Source organism: Protobothrops mucrosquamatus, unplaced genomic scaffold, assembly GCF_001527695.2.
Source record: "Protobothrops mucrosquamatus isolate PMUCROS unplaced genomic scaffold, P.Mucros_1.0 scaffold2697, whole genome shotgun sequence".
In the NCBI taxonomy this organism is placed as follows: Eukaryota; Metazoa; Chordata; class Lepidosauria; order Squamata; family Viperidae; genus Protobothrops; species Protobothrops mucrosquamatus.
In genome coordinates this window covers 275,315-295,543 of record NW_015388743.1, presented here as the reverse complement: position 1 = coordinate 295,543, position 20,229 = coordinate 275,315, and the positions used below count along the sequence as shown (strand labels likewise).

At 35.8% G+C, this 20,229-nt stretch overlaps 1 protein-coding gene across 1 annotated transcript in view; it reads left to right on the top strand.

Annotated features, from left to right (window-relative positions):
* The window catches only part of ALK (ALK receptor tyrosine kinase), a 155,852-nt gene that overhangs the window by 17,959 nt on the left and 117,664 nt on the right, over positions 1–20,229 (top strand). The window contains exons 2-3 of the mRNA XM_029286012.1: positions 199–330; positions 9,983–10,083. Coding sequence (XP_029141845.1) covers positions 199–330; positions 9,983–10,083 — 233 coding nt within the window. The remainder of the gene's footprint in view (positions 1–198; positions 331–9,982; positions 10,084–20,229) is intronic.

Here is a 20,229-nt window from a genome sequence, read left to right as displayed (position 1 = left end):
TAATGAATACAGTGAGAGACATTTTCATCTGTGAATTACTCTGTATCAACCAGTAGTCAGGCTTTGTGATCTTTAGTGGAATAACTGCCTTAGAGTTGTGATGATTATGGTCCTTTGGTGGAGAATGAAACCCAGCCAAATATACTGTACAAACTCTGATGAAGATACTTAAATAGTATTCTTCTTTCTTTTTCCTAGGACCTCCATCTGTCTCTAAAATGGCTCTTCAGAGTTATTTCAACTGCTGGAATGGAACAGTGATCAAGTTGAGACAGGTGTGTGACTTCATCAAAGATTGTGCAGATGGAGAAGATGAAGGACATATATGCAGTAAGTCAAATCACCTCTAAAATTTCAGAACACTGCCTTGCTCTACAGCAGTGAAAATTACTCCAGTTTCACAAAAGAACCTGAACAGATTCTTTGAACTCAATACTAAATATGCATGGAGAGAAACACTTCAGTCTCCCAGCAAACAAACTGGAATTTTTAGTTTGTCTGACCAGATTGCTCCCCATAGAACATAGAAGTTGTGAGGAACTTAGGTCTTAAAGACCGTATAGGTTTTCTCGGTTCTCCCAGATTAGGTGACTAATCTATAGTCAGGAGGAGGGCACCAAGGAGGAACCCACCATAATGGGGAAGCCCATATACTAAATAATATACAGAATACTTTTGTTGTTGTTGTTGTTCAGCCTCTAAGTCATGTCTAACTTTTTGTGACCCCATGGACCATAGCATGCCAGGACCCCCGTCCTCTACAGTCTCTCTTAGTCTGCCCAAACTCAAGCCCACTGCGTCAATGACACTATATATCTCATCCTCTACCATCCCCTTCTCCTTTTGTCTTCAATCCTTCCTAATATCAGGATCTTTTCCAATACGTCCTCTCTTCCCATTTGGTGGCCAAAGTATGTGAGCTTCAGCTTCAGTATACAATATACTTAGTAGATATTAAATAAGAGAAGGCAACTGAACTAAACCTGAAGACAGGGATATGGTAGAATCATTGTGTTCATAAGAAGGATAGGAAAGGAATATAGACATCAGGATATTTTGATTTAAAAATATTGTTAAGTAACAAGATATGGAACCAACATGGAATTTATAACGCTTACTGTAACAACAGGAGAAGAAAAAAAAGCAGGAAGATTAAGCAGACATCCGTTATTACATAAATCCTGAATTATGTCTCTGAAGCAGAGTGAATCATGATGATTTAGTTTCTTACTATATGTGGGAGGCAGAAGTGTGTGAAATAAGATTAGAGAATGACTTTTCCCCACACATCCTCTTGTTGAGAAAGGAAATTAGTTGCATGCATTTTAGATGAAACATGAGCGAGTAACTGCAATGTCCTGAGAATTCAACGGAGGTTTGTTGTTGTTGTTGTTGTTGTTGTTGTTGTTGTTTTGTGATGAAAAGGGGCCAGTCTATTTGAAATATGCTGGTAGGTGTGATTCAGCACAAATTACTCACAAAGGAAACAGTAGGAGATAATTTTTATAACGTTACAGCACTCTTCCTCCATAAACTACTAAATAGCTGTCTATAAATTGAGAAGCTACCTGCACAGTCATTTCTGAATGACTAGGCATGGTGAATATATTCTTTCTCCCTATAGAAATGCCACTTGGACTTACTAGATAACCCCATTTCATACCAAAACAGTGTTCCAACAGTGCAAAAGACAGGTCTTGTGTTGTTACCAAACTAAAGAAGGCAGTTTACTTATATTTTATTGAGGAAACTAATCAACATATACAAATGCATGCAACAGCATTAAAGAGTAAACAGAATAAGCACAGCAATACAAAAAGGAAAAAGGTATAGAAATTATATTATGAACCAAGCAACCTATTCTTGTTACTATGAATTTAATCTTAATATATTGTTAGTAGGTTTTAATTCTATTTGATTTTGGTTTTGTATTGTTGGAGTATTCTAAGTCAACTTGATCATACTTTCAAATAGAAAGAAGGGATGTAAATATTTATATGAATAGAATGATGTACAATACAGCTATAATGATGCTGAAAAATTTGATTCCAGTCTATTGTTTTTCAATCTTCAGAGATATAATTACATCTTTGCATAGAAGATGAGATTAGGTGTTTGAGATTGTTTTATGATAGCAAGCATGCACAAAGTATCCAGAATCATTGAGGTTGGGTGGCATACAAAATTTATAATAACTTGAATTATTAAGTTTCTACAGTCTTAGACTATGAATCTAATGTAGATTACTCACATATAATAATAAGTATATAAAGGGGTATCCTACGTCTCTGTCTTAGGCCCAATACTTTTTCAATATCATCTAAATCTTCAATTTAGATGAGGGGATAGAAGGAAAAATCATCAAATCTGCAGACGACACCAAGCTGGCAGGAATAGACAACACTTCAGAAGATAGGCTTAAGATAGAGAAGGATCTCAACAGACTTGAACACTGGGTCCTATCTAACAAAATGAAATTCAGTGATAAGAAAAGTAAAGTTCTACATTTAGGCAAGAAAAAACAAATGCATAGAATGTATAGAATAGGTAGTACCTTGAGCAATAGTAGTAACTGTGAGAGAGATTTTGGAGTCCTAGTGGACAATCATTTAAACATGAGCCAGCAGAATACTGCAGCTGTCCAAAACAAAACCAATGTGGTCCTAGGCTACATTGGCAGATCAATAGAATCAAGATCATGTGAAGTGTTAATACCACTTTATAATGCCTTGTAAAACCACACTTGTAATATTGCATCCAGTTTTGATCACCACGATATAAAAAAGATGTTAAAATTCTAGAAAGAGTGCAGAGAAGAGCAACAAAGATAATTAGACAACTGGAGGTTAGGACATACAAAGAATAGTTGCAGGAATTGGGTATGTCTAATTTAATGAAAAAAAGACTAGGGGTGACATGATAGCAGAATTCCAATATCTAAGGAGCTGCCACAAAGAGGAGAGGGTCAACCTTTTCTCAAAAGCATCTGAAGGCAGGACAAGAAGCAACTGATGGAAACTAATTAAGGAGAGAAGCAATCTAGAATTAGGGAGAAATTTCCTGAAAATTAGGACAATTAAATTGGTGGAATGACTTGCCTCCAGAAGTTGTGGGTGCTCCATCACTAGAGGTTTTAAGAAGAGATTGGACAAATATTTATCTGAAATGGTATAGGGTTTTCTTCTTGAACAGGGGTTTGGACTAGAAAACCTCCAAGGTCTCTTCCAATTCTATTATTCTGTTGTTCTGCCATTAGGCAGGTATATTTCAGTCTTTGGCTATGGCAGGGAGGATAGGAAGGAAAAAAAATGATGATATAATATTCAAATACAGCCAGGAAGCCTATCACTCTATTGTTACATATGGCTTGATAGTCAATGTAGGATGATGGTTACAGTACAATGTAATAAAATTAAAGGGAAGTAGATTGACATTTCCATTCACTCATGAAACTCATTGAATGACATTGGCTTACCTACCTAAAACGGTTTTATGTGGATAAATTTCAAGAAAAATCATATGCAGCTGTTTGGAGACTTTGAAGGAAGGGTAAATTATAAAGAGTTGCACATTTTAATCATTAAGTTACTGAGGAATATTTTAAAATTATTATCCAATTATAGTTTTTGAAGAGAAATATGTTATGTTATTATATAAAAATGATCTTTTTTATTTAAAATTATATAGAAACCTTTTAGTTAAAAAAAAAGCAAGGATTGATGAGCCATCAGTTATGATTCAATAGATTCCTGGTGGGTTTACTGATTAAAATGGTGTTCACCACATTCAAGAATGAATGTAACAATATACTTGTAAGGAGAACTTAATTCTTGTCTGAGAAGGTATATTATAATCCATGGCATTTGGTTTATCATAATTCATTTGATAGGTCTGCTTCTGTATTTACAAATGAGAACCTCAGAAAGATACTTGGAGCACATGAAGTCTGTTCAAGTCTTTTCCTCCTTTCAATTACACTTATTAGAGTCTGATCTATGCGAACTGAAAAATAATCCTGGCAATTTTGTCTAACATTACAAGTTAGATATGTTAAATCTTGCCATAGAACTGGGGTAAATGGCTGTTAGTAGTTCACTACATACAATAAATGAAGAAGTCTGTTTTTTCTTAGCACCAAACAATCAGAGTTTCATAAAGTTACATTTATGAGAAACAAAACTCTGGGCTAGCAGTTGCACTGCTAATACATCTTCATTTATAGTTCCGTACTCAATTTCCCTGTCATTTTCCCCGATATTCTAGACCCTAGGCAGTATTTAATGTTTAGACATTTCCATCAAATGTTCTACTTCATTACACCCTTCTATATACTATACATTGGCAACAAAGTGAATTAAACTGAATGGCACGCAGGGCTGCTTCAAGAAGAATTCAAGGTGCATCTAGCTTGACAGTCTGTTCTGATTTAGCTTGAGGCTGCATCAGAATATCCTGTTGATTTGGAGAATGGAATCCAATTCAAGAAGAATGAATGTGGCATTTTGTTTAAAAGGAGAAACTGGTAGGACTTTATAATCAAATATTTTCCTGACGTTTTCCCAAAAACATAGCCCCAAAGTATTTGGGGGGAGGGGGCAGAAAAGAGCAGATGGTATATAATCCCCAAGTTGTTTCTGTCATAAAATGAGTAGGGCCTTTTTGGTCTGCTGGCTACATGTCCTCAGTCAGTTGCAGAGCATATCCTATAGCCAATGTCATGGTACTTCTTGAAGAACAACACTTGGTATCACAGAGGGCAGACAGTAAGTTTCTATTATCATCGTGTTCAGTACCGATGAAAAGAAGTATAGTAATGTAGGTACAGTAAGGCGGGCTGGAAAATTCCAACTTGAAAACCGATCAGCAGGAGATATGAAGTAATGGTTTGATTTAGTATAAAGCAGCTTCCTATGTTTTTACTAGGAGATGGTTGGATTAGTATTCACTGTCATCACTGCAAATGATGGGTTAACTGGCATTATTTATTTTCTTTTTTTTAAAAAAAATGTCCAGGTTAGTGTACAGTATAGCACTGGAAACAAACATGTTCCAAATCATAAATATCTGCCAATCCCCGGGGTTCTGTGCTCATGGGACTGTTTAACATGATTGATATCCTCATTTACTTTTATGACGAAGATCACGTGTATGCATATTTCTTTATATATGCAGATTACTTGCCTCCACTGAAGAATTGTTCTAGAGATTTGTGTGTATGGTTCAGCACTAACAAAGGTCTAGCTTAAACTATATGACACCTATTTTATTAAGCTTTGCCCTGAGATATTGGTAATGATGGATGAATGCATGGATCAGTTTTGTTTGGCTTGCTTTCAGAAGTATATTGCTAATCTGAACTGAACCTCCCAGATGATATATGGACTATAACAGTGATCCTTCAGAATTCATATCAGAATGGTATATATATATATATAGTACATCTTCCCTTAAACTCTCAAAGCAGAAAGGTACATTTACTACATTATATCATGCCTGCACATACAGTGTTTTATATGATTTCCACACACCCCTCTTGGAGGAGGGAGTTCTCTATTTATTTTTTTTACATGATGTGTATCCTTTATGTGAAGGTCCTTGAGTTCAACTTCCTGTAGAAGGTTTGAGCAACATCTGCCTAGTCACATCTGGAGCAACATTGAGCAACATCTGAGCAACATCTGCCTAGTCACATCTGGAGTCCCAATAAAGAACAAAACTGGTTACATGGTGCCTCCTGGTAGTCAGTATAACTAAAAATAACTGCAGAATTGGGACTTCTTATATTTAAAAAAATAGTATTCTTATGGAAATACTATTTTGATGAAATCCACATAGAAAGGCATAATGAGTTATAGAATCAATTCTGAAATACATACATAAATTTAAAATGTTAAAATTTAAAAACAGTATATGGATTGATAAATTAATAGATGCAAACTGGAAATAGCCAAACCCATCCATACCTGTAGATAAAAGGATGAACAGAAGGATAAACTCCTTTACTTTTATGTCTGTGTGTATCATTTAATGCATGGCTATTGTAGCATTACAGAATTTTGACATATGCTTTATTTCTACCAGTGTCTTCAAAGTGGAAAAAATGAAATAACAACAACCTCACACTAGTATTTTAGTTGGTACATTTTCTTCCTCTATAGAATTGACCTTGGGCACCTTGGTATTAAGTCAAGGAATACATGTTTTAAGTATATAAACAATGTATCATGTTTTTACAGGTGAGCGAGTTTTTGAAATCTGGTTGTCCACTATGAAGTTTAGGAAAAGGACAAGCTGAAATGTTGTTTTCATTTTAGCAACACTTCACCAGGAATGAAAAGAATGAAGTAAAATAAGACTGGAAAAAAGAGTTTGGCAGAACTACTGTCCTCTGTAGGCACATTAAGAGTTAGTGTTGCTTGGAATACAATAGGTTATAGATTCCTCTTTTAGGCACAAAAACTTTCTCAAGAGGATAAAGTGGTACTGAATAAATATGAAATTTAAATAGCAAATTTCCAAAATCTTCAGGTCAAATTAAAGTGCGGTGTGTAAGAAAAATGGTTTCACAAATTAAATCTAGCAGTAACTTGGGCTGGTCACTGAAAACAAAAAACAGTTTTCAAATAGTACTTATATGTGGTATCCATAATGATCTCCAGCCTTGCTATTCACAGCCATAGTAGATGTACTCTAGGGATCAGCTGACCACTCAATTTGGAATTAGTTCTACATTTTTAAATATGTGAAAGGATTAAGAAGTTGCTACATTATAAAGTAAAAGGCAATCCTTGTAGATCTGGCCCTTCTTTGATGCCTCTGGCAAATCATTCACTTAACATGTCACAGACTCATCTCAGTTATCTATAAAGTCTTAACAAATGCAATCTACATTAAAGGTACCTCTTGGAAGCTGCATGAAATCCTGCCATCTGAAGATAACAAAACTAGAAAGTTAAAGGAAAATTCTAATTTTCCTATTTTTGCTAACACAGCTTATTGCTACTGATCGTTTAATTAATATAATAACTGACGTTAAGGAATTATTTGAAAGCTGAACCTGAAGATATAGTTAATAAATGATTATGTATTATAATTATTAAGACCATACAATTATGAACGATGTATTGCCAATCTACATTTCATCATAATCAAGAGCCGTGGTAGTGCAGTGGTTAGAATGCAGCACTGCAGGCCAACTCACTGCTCACTCCAGGAGTTCGATTCTGAGCAGCTCAAGGTTGACTCAGCCTTCCATTCTTCTGAGGTCAGTAAAATGAGGACCCAGATTGTTGGGGGGAATACGCTGATTCTATAAATCACTTAGAGAGGGCTGTAAAGTACTGTGAAGCGGTATATAAGCCTAAGTAATATTGCTATAACTTCATGGAGTGGCCTTAGAAAAAAAATATTTTAGGCTGCACTCATATATAAATTGAAATATGAAAACAATCCTGATCCTATTCTGATTCCATAATTTGTGATTTGTTACCTTTAATTTTCAGTAATTGTTGGTCTACAATTTTCATCTTCCTCAGCCAGCATGACCAAAATGCTAATATTCAAGAAGGATAGGAATTGTAAACCAGCACTACCTGTAAGAATTGCTTTGATAATGCTTGATGCCTAGCCTCAATCTTGGAGGGAGTGGGCAAACATGTTTGTGAAGGTTTATTATTTATTTATATATATTTTATGCTGCCACAATCTGAAATACACTTTCTGTCTTTAGGAAAATTACTGTGTACTCGGCCATCCATATGTTTCAGAAATATTTCCTTGCCTAAACAGATAAACAAAATGACCATGGGCAGTCAAACATTAAGTGGTAGCAGGTGTGATTTCTAACTTTCTGTTGGCTTCCCCATTGAGTTTCCTTGTGGGAAGTTGGCAGTGAGTGTCAGAAATCCTTCCTCCCTCCTTCCCTCTTCTTTCCTCCCTCTTCCTCCCTCTGTCCTTACCAGTAGGTAAGGGGCTGCTGTTGGGTGGAGAATGGACTGAGGGAGTGGACGAATGACCAGTGTGTGTGAGTTCACAGAGGCTGGTGGAGGATGCACCGTTTCTCCATTGACATCTCCCTGCAAGCTTCCCACAAGCAAAGGAAGTAGTAAGGTGGTAAGGAGTGTCAGCAATCGTACCATTTCCTTCTGAGTTTCTCATTGACTTGTGGGAAGTTCTCGGGGTATGTTAAAATGAGGGTCACTTTACTATGGTTCACTGTTATGTGGCAGCAGCACAGAGGTGCTGAAGTGGCAAACAATTTTCCAAATTTCATTTCTTTGGGAGTAATGAGTCCCAACATTCTGCAAGTTACCCCATTTGAGGTACACCTGTTGACAGAGTTTTGCCCTATGATGCAGCATTTTGCCCAATTGAAGGTTACAAAGTTTCAGACACAAGTATTTTAGTAGTTACTATAGGGAAAGTATTCCTTTTTGCTGCAAGAATCAGAGAGAAAGGTCAGAGTTCTGAAAAGCAAATACTGAATATACTTTCTATTTTGTTCTTAGGAATTATTGATCGGTTCTGTCTCTTGCCATTCTTCCCCATGCAGAAAACCTTCCTACTGGTTTCTATTGCTCCTTTGAGGATGGAGAGTGTGGCTGGACTCAAAGTTCATCAACTTCACCAAAGGCCCAACTGTGGCATATTGGGAATCCAGAATATCATCACTTTTGTTCACTGAAAGGTAGATCACGGTAAAATTATACAACTGGGTAAACTAAGCGGTCTGTCAAAGGAGTTAGGATGTGATGGGGATGAAGCCATTGTTGTTCACTTTGATAGTTGGGGGTTTTTTTTGTGTGTGTTTTTTGCAACAGGAAGAAAAATCAGAAAATACTTTTCTGACACAGCATTAGTAAGCAGAGTCCACATGCAATAGAAATGTATGATTTTTTTAAAAAAAAAATAGGACTCGTAGAAAATCATCTTGTTTAAGATTAGTAGCATTGGTAAATTGGCAACTCTTAATTTGGTTATTAATGGTGTACATTGTCAGAAGCAATGCCTTATCAACTTGATTGGTAAAACTTAGCAGGCTTGGCCCTGGTCAGTACTTGGAACAGGCACTAGTAAATAAAGAACTAAAGTGAAAGTGAACTATTTCTGTAAACTGCAGGGAAAACTGAATATAGTCTTCAGAAATTGAGATCAAAGATGTCACTACAGATAATCCTCAACTTACGATTGGTCATATAACAACTGTTTGAAGTTATGACAGATTCCCCCCCCCCAAAAAAGCTACTTATGACCCAGTTTCAGTGTTATAGCTGATGCAGCACCCTTTACACTCTAGCTCTCCCACCCAACCTAGTCACTCAGCTACCCAAGAGACCCTCAAGCCAATTACATTATGATTGTAACTCAATGTCTACTTGTTCTTTATGATATTAAATAACTGGAGGAAAAAACATTGTTTCATTTACAATGTTCAGTAACGGAGAGCCCTGAATTACCATTCTTTTAGTGTTTTCTCTCAACCAGGTAGCCTCCAGATGTGCTAGACTATCCTTATCATAATCCAATTACCTGAAGTTTAGCAGGTCTTAAATCTACTCTGTTGAGAAAGAATGCTTTATAAACATATACATGACTCCTGGCTTCCAGCTTAGGCGTGATAGCATTTCTTCCTCATTTGTAGTAGAAATAGTTCATTCAGAATAATAAAAAAATAGATGCCTTTTGATACAAATCACATGAACAAAACAAATCACAAACAAAAGATATACATTATAAGTGATAGAAAGAAAGATCTTGGAAAATAAATGAAATTGCATTATGATATCTAAAAAAATGTTGAAAATTCCTAGCATAATGTAAGACCACCTATGATTTTCATGTGCAGTTTCATATGAAGGGTTATTTCACAGCTCTTGCAACACAGAGACCTCACCTGATTGTGCTGCTACACAAATGTTCCATGAAAACATTAACTAATTTCACTCTAATAATTTATGTACCTTTCCTCCCTTTTTCTCTGCAGAATGTGCCCTTTTGCTTAATACCAGTGAGAGTCCCATTGCAGAGACAGTTATGGTGACTAGTGCTGTATTTCCAGCTCCAATGAAGAATTCTCCCTGTGAGGCAAGTGTGTTTAGATAAGGTTTTTTTTTAAAAAAAAAAAAAAAAAAAGAGGTGCAAAAAGTGTTCCTTGCAATTTTATGAATATATATGTCATCCTTTATTTTGAAAACCCTTGAATATAACTGAATTCATCTCCACAATCATAAGATAGACAAGACTTTTGACCACGTGCATGCCAGTTTTTGCCCATGCTGTGATTTTATAACAAATGTTTGTAGACATACATAATGGAATCTTGGTTCAATCATGGTGCTCAGATATATACTCATAAACTTCTTCATATATGTGCATGGATATGTCATTGCCGTATAATTCTTAGCATTTATTGCTCTCATTCAGTGTAATGATAGCTGCCAGCTTAGATGATTATCTTACATTTGGACTAGATAAATTGAAAAAGTGGGGCTATCACTAATAGCTGAAGTTGATTGCTGTAAGAAGAGATTGGACAGCCATTTGTCTGAAATGGTGTAGGGTTCCTGCCTGAGCAGGGGGTTGGACTCGATGACCTCCAAGGTCCCTTCCAACTTTATTATTATTATTATTATTATTATTATTATTATTATTATTATTATTATTATTATTATTATTATTATTATTATTATTATTATTATTATTATTATTATCTATTTCCTAGGTATGAGGTGCTAGGGATCAACAGCAAAAGACTACTATTGTCTTCCATGGCCTAAGTTTCCTCAATGCCTCTTTTGACTATTGTATGGCACATAATTCTAGACTGCAATATATCAAGCAAAGCAACTTTAAATTGTATAGATTTCAATTCCCAGAATTCCCCAGACAGCAAGCGGGTGAGCACTTCATTAGAGGGTGAACGCTGATAAATCCCTGACATAATTTTCATCATCATCTTAGTATCAGAAATCAATCACTAATTGAAGAGGGTAGCCATCACAGTGATAGGAGCATTGCTAGTTATAAAATACTTGTTTTGAAATGGGAAATTGTCTGTCTATCATATTTGTATAATGATGTGAAACTGAGTTTGAAATGAGATTTATACGCTAACATGTACATAATTTTGTACATAATTTTGTAATAGATTTTATATACAGAGATATATTTTGGATTTATTGAGTTAAATCTTTAGTTTCCCCTTTCATCCTCAACTGTAGGATTTTTTTCAGATTATAAAACCTTTTTGCTTTACAGTCTGATTGTATTTGTGCCCAGCTTCTTTCACATAATGAGATACTTGCTATCTTCATTCAATTGACATGTTGACACAGATACCCACTTGTTCCCCTGTTGTGTCTTGTCTTTATCCTTTTCTTTTTAACGAGTCCCTCTTTTCCTTTCCCCCAGCTGAGATTCTAAATATTTAAAAACTTCATTTTGTCATACCCGAGCAAGTATGACTATTTCTCATAATTTGCCTGCTGTCAATAGATAGATGAATCATTTCCTAAGATGTGTTTTTATATGTTCATAAACAAGGTGAATAATTAAATTTTCATTTAAAAGGAGATCAAGGAAAGAGGGAGATCAGTTACATCTACCACTGTTTTACCTCTTTAACTTTCCATGATGCTTTTGAAAATGTGCTCATAGAGAGCCAGCATTGTAACTGTACTAAAGATTCAACAGATTCTCTGTCTGTCTGTCTGTCTGTCTGTCTGTCTGTCTGTCTGTCTGTCTGTCTCTCTCTCTCTCTCTCTCTCTCTCTCTCTCTCTTTGTGTTTGTGTATGTGTGTGAGAGAGATGGGGGGGGAGAATTGTGCAAAAACTCTTCATTCTGAACAGGTCCTTGCTTGCAGCTTCATATACTGGAATAATTCAACAGCATTATTGGGCCCATTGCAAGGAGAAATCAAATCTTTGGCCCCTAATCCTTCCTGAGGATGGATATAAGTGATCAGGTTTATTACAGAGTAATAGTTGTGACTGTGAAATTACAATTTTGCTACTCCAGATATCCTTCTTCACTATCATTCCTTTTTCCCAACAGTCTGCCTTAAATTCAGGCTCAAATTTCTATTTGTCCTGCACACAAGTCTTTTTTTCTCACTAACTGTTTAAATGCGCTTTTCAAAATTTGAGCAACTGGAATTTTCCACCACAACTGAATCTGAATCTGGTATCTCATTAAGAAAAATACATCTTACTGATAATTCTATTAACCTTCTGATGAAAAAATCAACACGGAAAACTTAGATCTCTATCTGCAAAAAGATCTAAGGCTCTCTTTGAGCTTCCCAGAAAATTGGCCTCTGTTCATGTCCAAGAATACTGTATATTGTGGGACCATATTAAAATATTCATTTCAAACTGGACAGCACCATGAGGTGAGATAAGTTGACATGTTAATCAGAATCTCTGCAGATAGCATTTGCTTGTTATTTGGAACCTAACAAAGCATTAACACATTTGAGATGGGTAAAGAAACATTGTTCTAAATCCTAATATTGGATGATAGTGTAAAATGAGATCTGATACTTCTATCCATAGCCTAAGACACAAAGGAGGTCACCTTTTGCTAGGGAAAACTGTTTATATACAGTAGCTTACTATGGTCTATTCTAGTTGGCAACATTTGTCTAGAATCTCAGGTGAGAGCATGTTTTGAATTCTAAGCAGTTCTTCAAATCTTGCCAGGAGAGTTCCAATATTACTCTCATTGTAGAGGTGTTCTGAGCTTCAAATGACTTCATTTTGAATTCAAAACACTTACAAAATGGTCAGAACAATCTTGTAAAATTGGAATAACCTATTTTAAACTAGATTTTTTTCTAAGCTTGAAATAGTTAGCATACTCCTATATAAAAAAGAGACTGGAAATCTTAAGCCTTTAAAACCAGCTTAAAAAGAGTCAGTCAGGAAGATTTATATATAGGTATATATATATATATATATATATATATATATATATATATATATATATATATATATATATATATATATATATATATATATATATATATATATATATATATATATATATATATATATATATATATATATATATATTTNCATATTACACTGAGAAGCACAAAGCTAAAAGCACAAGCCTGATGATGATGAATGTGATTTCATCGAAACGTCGCTATGATACTTCTAATCTTACACGGGAGAAAACCCGAATGACCAAAGACTCACATATAAACACCCGTGAAAACCTCAAAAAACATATATATATATATATATATATATATATATATATATATATATAACCTAGTTCTTGCAAACATCTATGAACTAAATCTTGAACAAGTTAAAGCTTCCAAGACATTTTAAACAGGCAACACAGTTAAATGATTAGAATCACAAAATGGTCTAAGATCTCCGGAATGGTACAGTCTCCTGCTTGAGTAGGGGATTGGACTAGGTCTCTTCCAACTCTGTTATTCTGTTAATACAGACCCTTTTATCCTCTTCTGTTGCTGAAGCTACAATAAGTGACAGAAGCTATGTATTTGTTGGCAGGCATTAGAAACATACTGTCTTTTACTCTGAACATGTACAGTATTTATATTCTGTCATAGACAGATTCATATCATTTCACCAAAAGGCTGGAATCGCTTACATTTTATTGATTTACTTTGCCTCCATATACAAGCCATGGTCAAAACCAAAACCTTAAAGTGCTGCTCATACGATATTGCCATCCCTTTCCAGAAATAAAATGTTGAAGAGAGTTCCATTCCAATTTGAACAAAGGTGTGAATATATCACAGAAGGAGTTTTCTCCACATCAAGTCTTCAAATAGCTCATTTTGAGAGACTCCATCAGGCAAAAATTGTTTTCATTGAAAAACAGTAGTAAATTTGTGCTCCTAATGATGTGTTCATCCTTCTTCCCATAAAACATATTCTGACCTTGCTGTCCCATGGGAAATTGAATTATCTAAATTTATGTTAGGTCAATGTTAAATACATTGTATATCCTGTTGCAGGTGCTATTTCACCTTCCATATATCTATCATAGGATTAAAGTTCCCCCAAAGTTTTACAAACAAGGAACTTGTCATCACTGAATCAGGATACTTCAGAGTTCTTTGGTCACTAAACTCCTTTCCAACAGATAATGGAGGTGGCTTCAGCCTCTAGCAGGATAGAGTAGTAATTATGAACCAACAATCACAGTCTTCCTTTCTATGTATGGTTTTATCTCTGCTAGAGGAGACAGGGAGAAACCATTGCTTTTTTTGCATATATGAAGCACACAGAGCGATGTTTTTAAATCAAGCATGACTTAATTAGTATAGACATAAAAATGAACTTTCCAAACAGAGAATCTGAATTCATGCCATTCAAGTGGAAATTCTAATCTTATAACTGTATGAAGTATTGTTGATGCTGCATATTTTCTTCCTCTAGCATTACTTCTACCAATAGTGCTTAATAGATAGAATTGTAATGGATCCATCCAAGATAATTCTTAATTTCTTATCTTCTAAGGAAAGAAGATAAAAAAAAATTGTTTGTTTACTTATTTCCTACTTAGTAAATCACTGGGCTCTTTCAGAAACATTGTCATGGGAACAGTCTCCTTAGGGGCAGGATAGTAGGTTCACAAATATAGTAGATGATATCTACTATCATAGATAGTCATAGTTACTATCTACAATAGATGATATCCCAAAGATATAAAATGCCCTAATTTGCATTTTTTAATAAGCCAAAAGCTTGTATGCATTTACTATGTAATGGTTTCTATATTATGCAGAAATTAACTTCCTGGCTATACTGTACATTTTCTAAGGATGTTATACAATCAAGAATCTATTTGATTTTGTAGCTTATAATAATAGTGTTAAGGAACATTTTGGTTAAATGCCAAGGGCTTCAGTGTAAATATTGGTGCTATTGCAGTTATGCTTCAGTGTGATTTATTTTAACCCCAGACCCAAACAATGGATTCATCTCCTAATTCATTATACAGCTTCCTATTTAGTGAATCAGTTAAACTGTCAAAGTACTGATGAGTCAGTGTCCACTCAGGATGGGTAATTACATTTCTAGTAGGATTTCTGGCTTTCATTTTATGAAAATTCCTGACAAGGGAGCCATTTTGCAGTAAAGGGGAAAGCCAGAAATAATGGCATTAAGAGTCAGTTATTTTAAAACATAGTACAAGTTGCTTTCAGGCTTCATCATACAGAGAGTGCCATCTATCATTGATGAAGATCTCATATGTAAAAGGAATGCCAGTCCTATTGGCCATCAGGATTCAAGGCAGGTAGATCATTGCGTGCTCTTGTTCAGTTTATCTGGATTCAGCATGTCCTACTGCCTCAGAATCCCCTACTGTAGAGCTCAGGAGCTGAGAAATAAAAGTGAAAGGCATTCATTCAGGAAGCAGGCCAGCTAATTCAATCTGAGCCAGTTCATTACAGTCTCTTCTATTGCTTTTTGCAAATACATTGAGCTCCTATATATGACACCAATAATTTCTTTCATCCAAGCAGCTGACGTGTGCAAACTAAAACATCCTTTCCAATTTACGAAAGGCTTTAGGTGTCTATCTAATCTTTTTGATAATAAGGGGAGGAGAGAATGCTGCCTCGGGATTTTTAGACAGGGCAGGACTCTCTGCCATCTTTTGTATCAGTTGTGACTCCAATATACTTGAGGACATAGTTGTCTGGATCGTCACTCTGAGCAACACCCTGAGACCTAACTCCAACTCAAATTAAGGATGGCCTGGCCTGGAGGACTTGGCTGCCCAGCAACCATAAAGACAGTGGTGCTGGAAACTGTCGTATTCTTCAGTATTGTGTTTGGGTTATAACCAGAACATATTGTATCAGTATTACTTCTGAGTAAGAGACCTAAAAAGTGAGATAAAAAAATATTCTTTGAGCTTTCAACTGTTTCTCTTCTAAGGAACTGCTCCATGCTGGAACTCAAGATACACATTTTTATCTCAGGCCATCATTGCAAATCAAAAGGAAGGAATTGGCCAAGGGGGGGGGGTGAAGTACTAGATCATCAACCAGAGATTTTGTATAGCTTAAGGAAGGAAAGCACTCATGAAATGTCTCAATCTTATGACATTTATACATTTGTTGAATCAAGACGTTTATGGTCCTTTCTTAATCAAGCATCTCTTAAATACTCCTTCTCAAGGTCAAATCAGGTTATATCATGAACTGAGGTCTGTAAGCGAGAGTAGAAAATTTTTCAGTCTCCAAAAAAGTCTGAGAAGGGATATCACTATGCCAGGGGTAGGCAACCTTGGCTCTTTTATGCAGGGCTTTTTTTCTCATAGAATGCCCAGAACGGAGTTCCAGCACCCTTTTTGGATGGACACTTGTAGGGTAGGCAAGGCTGGTTGTATGACGTGTGTGAGTTCTGGCACCCTTTTTTTTTTTTTTTTTAGAAAAAAAGCACTGCTTTTATGACTCGTGGACTTCAACTACCAGAATTCCTGAGCCAGCGTGGCTGGCTCAAGAATTCTGGGAGTTGAAGTCCACGAGTCATAAAAGAGCCAAGGTTGCCTACCCCTGCACTATGCTATACTAGTTTGCAGTTCTTCCTGCTGGGCAGAGTTGGGGGCTAGCCAGAAGCTGCCCTGAATCCCTGCCAAAATTCTCTCAGGTTGTCAGTTCAACACTGGAAATCTTGCAACAGCAGAAAAATCCACCCCAATTGGCTCTGTGGTTTTAACCTAGCAGTCCTTCCTTCTTTGAATTGTCACAAAAGGGGGAGGGGGGGAAAGCCCACAAATTGCTCATTTGGTAATCAGCAGGTAATGATAATCCAGAGAAGCAAAAAGGCAATGAACAATGGGAAGTTGGCATGATTTGCTTTTAGTATTGTCAGCCAACATAATTTGAGAGACATACAGCACCAACATTGCTCTGAATTGGCAGGAGAATATCAGTTCTCTGCTTTCTGGCAGACTGAAAGGGAAAAAAAGAAATACACAATTCAGCCTCCCTTCATAAATGCCCATGTCTCCTTAGCTGAGTTCCAGCTTCCTAAACTGAATAAACTTTAGTTTGCCACTGGGGACTTCCACAATATTTATTTATTTATAAAACTCCTTGGGCCATCCATCTGAAATATATATATCAGTTCATGGCAAATGAACAATTTAAAAAAATTAAAAATAACCCATTGCAAAAAACAAAACAAAAGCAAGGCACTATATAATTATTTTACAAAACAAACATTCATTCATTGGTCTCCACTAACATCTTGCCCCTAACACTTTGGGAATCAACAGGTCTTAACAGCCTTCCAGGGTCAGGGCTTTAGCTTATAAAGTCATGTATGATTTGGTTCACAGATATCTTCTGAACTATTTCTTTCTATAAAACCAACTAGATCTAGATGGAGATACGTAAGGTTCCCACCATACATGAAGTTACTAGATGAGGATCATGAGGCAGTGTTATTTTTACTGTTGTCCCACTCTTATGTAGCAAACTGTGCTTGGACAGCCTTGCATCAGTTTTAACTTTTATCCTGTCACTTATGCCAGAAAGAAAAACTTTCCTTTTCACCTGGAAAAGGGGGGAAAGAAGTCACATTTCAATGGCCTACGGGGGAATTTATTAAAAGAAAAAGTACAGTTTTTAATAGTGGCAAATATCTATAGCTCAGGTATAGAATGAGGGTGAATGTTTGTTCTACAAACTTGTGGTTTGGTTTCTGAACATTTCGTTACCAGGTTAGGTATCTTCACCAGAATTTGGGGGATGTCAGTGTTCTTCTGCTTATAAGTTTATAATATCCCATAAACTCTCCTAAAGATGTTACCTAGCCTGGTAATGAAACATTCAGAAACCAAACCACAAGCTCTTATAATGGCTGCACATAGGGTGGAGTTGATGAACTTGTTTTTCAGAGCACAACTTATCAAACACTGAGAGGAAGGAGCCATCATAATGCCTCAGATCCAGTGGTGGGATTCAAATATGTGAACAACCAGTTCTCTGTGTGGATGCTGCTTCTGGAAGTCCATTCTGGGCCTGGGCAACAAAATATTAGCTACCAGTTCTGCCAAAGTGGTGCAAACCGGCTGAATCCCACCACTGCTCAGACCTGTCTTGCATGATACAGCAAAAGCTGTGGATTTACAAGGACAAGTCCCTTTTCTCCATGTAGACATTTAGAGAATAGATGTGAAGGGCAGAAACCAATAATCAGAAGAGAGGGAATATTTTGGTAACTCTGCATATTAACAAATAAGAGTTCAGACATTGCCTCGATTGAATTAAAGAACAGCAGAGAAAACATAAACCTGGACTCATGCTGGCACAGGTCAAAAATACTATTTTAAAAGCAGAGCAGGAGAGCATCATTGCAGGCTGCCTTCTCAACAGGATAGAGGAGAGCTGAAGATGGTATCACAAATGACCACTGAAGTGTTGCTTGCTTGCAATTAGCAGGTCATGCAGAAGAGCCCTGAGACTGGCTAAATGAATATATGGGGGGTCGTAGGTTTGTCATTTCATCAGCAGGCTCCTTCTTCAAGCTGTGCATGTTAATGTGACTTGCCATGTTTCATTTCTAATGTTTAATGTTTTAATGAGCACACTTGGTGAGGGAAGTAATCCATTTCTACAGTGGAACTCTATGCCCTGCTCAGTAATTCAGCTATAATGCCAGAAAAAGTGAAAAGCACATCATGGAATGTTTCTATGGAAATAGGCAAAAACAGCTTATCTTTTAATGCAGAGGTGGGACATGTGTGTGGCCTTCTAGATAATGCTGTATCATAACTCTTAGCAATTCCAGTCAATACATATCATGGATTGCAAATTCTAATTTATCCCACATCCCCATTCTAATTAAGAGTAGTTGTATGTGAAACCATGAAAAATGAAGAAGGAACTAAAAGTAAACTTTATATTGGAGAAATGTCTTCCAGACCAGGCAAATGATTAGATAATCTTCAAAATCCAACTCCACATGGCTCAGGTGGAATTGAATATATATATTCAAACGTAGACACACACACACACAGCATTAGACAAGTTATTATTATTAAACATAATTTCAATAATGATAATAATAATAAACCTCTCAGTATTCTAATATTGTTCAGGGTTCTTTTTAAATGATTGTACTTCCCTGAATTTTAATTATGTAAATTCCTTGTCTTATTTCCTATTCATATAAGGACATGTAGCATTCACACTGCACTTTATTGAGATTTACTAAAACTGCTAAAGTTTTATTTCATTCTCAACAATGAGACGAAGCCAATTTTAAATGGCAAATAACAGCATTAGGAAGGGATTTTATATATAAGAATAAAAGGATCACAGGGGGACTTGATTACTCTAAACCTAAGTGAAATCAATTAGAATACTTTGGTGTATGGTATTTTAATTAATAGAAATCCAAACACCATTGGAGCATAATTGAAAAAATTATAATAACCTTCAGGGGAAAAGATGAAATCAATTTTTCTAAGAATATCAAAAGAGATAACTATATAATTGCTGGCAATATCTTCTTCTGCATTCTTTGTACTTCTCTTTGCCACTGCCTGAATACAAAATTATTCAGTATAGAAAATAAACCTCTGTGTATTTTAACATGTAGTTGTTAAACCATGCCTAGAGAGAGGGGGGATTTGCTATTTAAAATCATATGAATATTAATGTACGTTTTAGAAAAAAAGGCATATTTAAATGGTAAGCTGAGCTGAGAATTCTTCCAGCATAGTAAGTGCCCTGTGTTCGATGACAGAGCTTTCACAGAGGCCTTGGATGTAGTATCTGGTACCAGAACTAAACAAAGCCTGTCCAACAACTAAAATGTATAACGGAAAGTTAGAGGTGAACTATGTGAAAATGATATTAATATAAGAGATTTATCTCGCACAGTTACAACTACAGACACAAACATAACGGCTGGGTTAGGAACGCCAGAATGATTTATAAAGTAAAAAGATGCTATGAAGGAGAAAAACAACCTCATCCTATGAATGGCCACATTTAGAATTCCATATTACCTTCCCTGCCCGCTTAATAATAATAATAATAATAATTTAATTTATATACCGCCCTTCTCCCGTAGGACTCAGGGCGGTGCACAGCATATTAAAACAGATACAAACAAAATACATCAAAAAACAAAAAAACCCCATAAAACCAAATTAAAAGCCAAATATTGGAAGCTGTGTGTCAATTAAAATTTTCTTAAAATCATCCCTACCTAAAATCC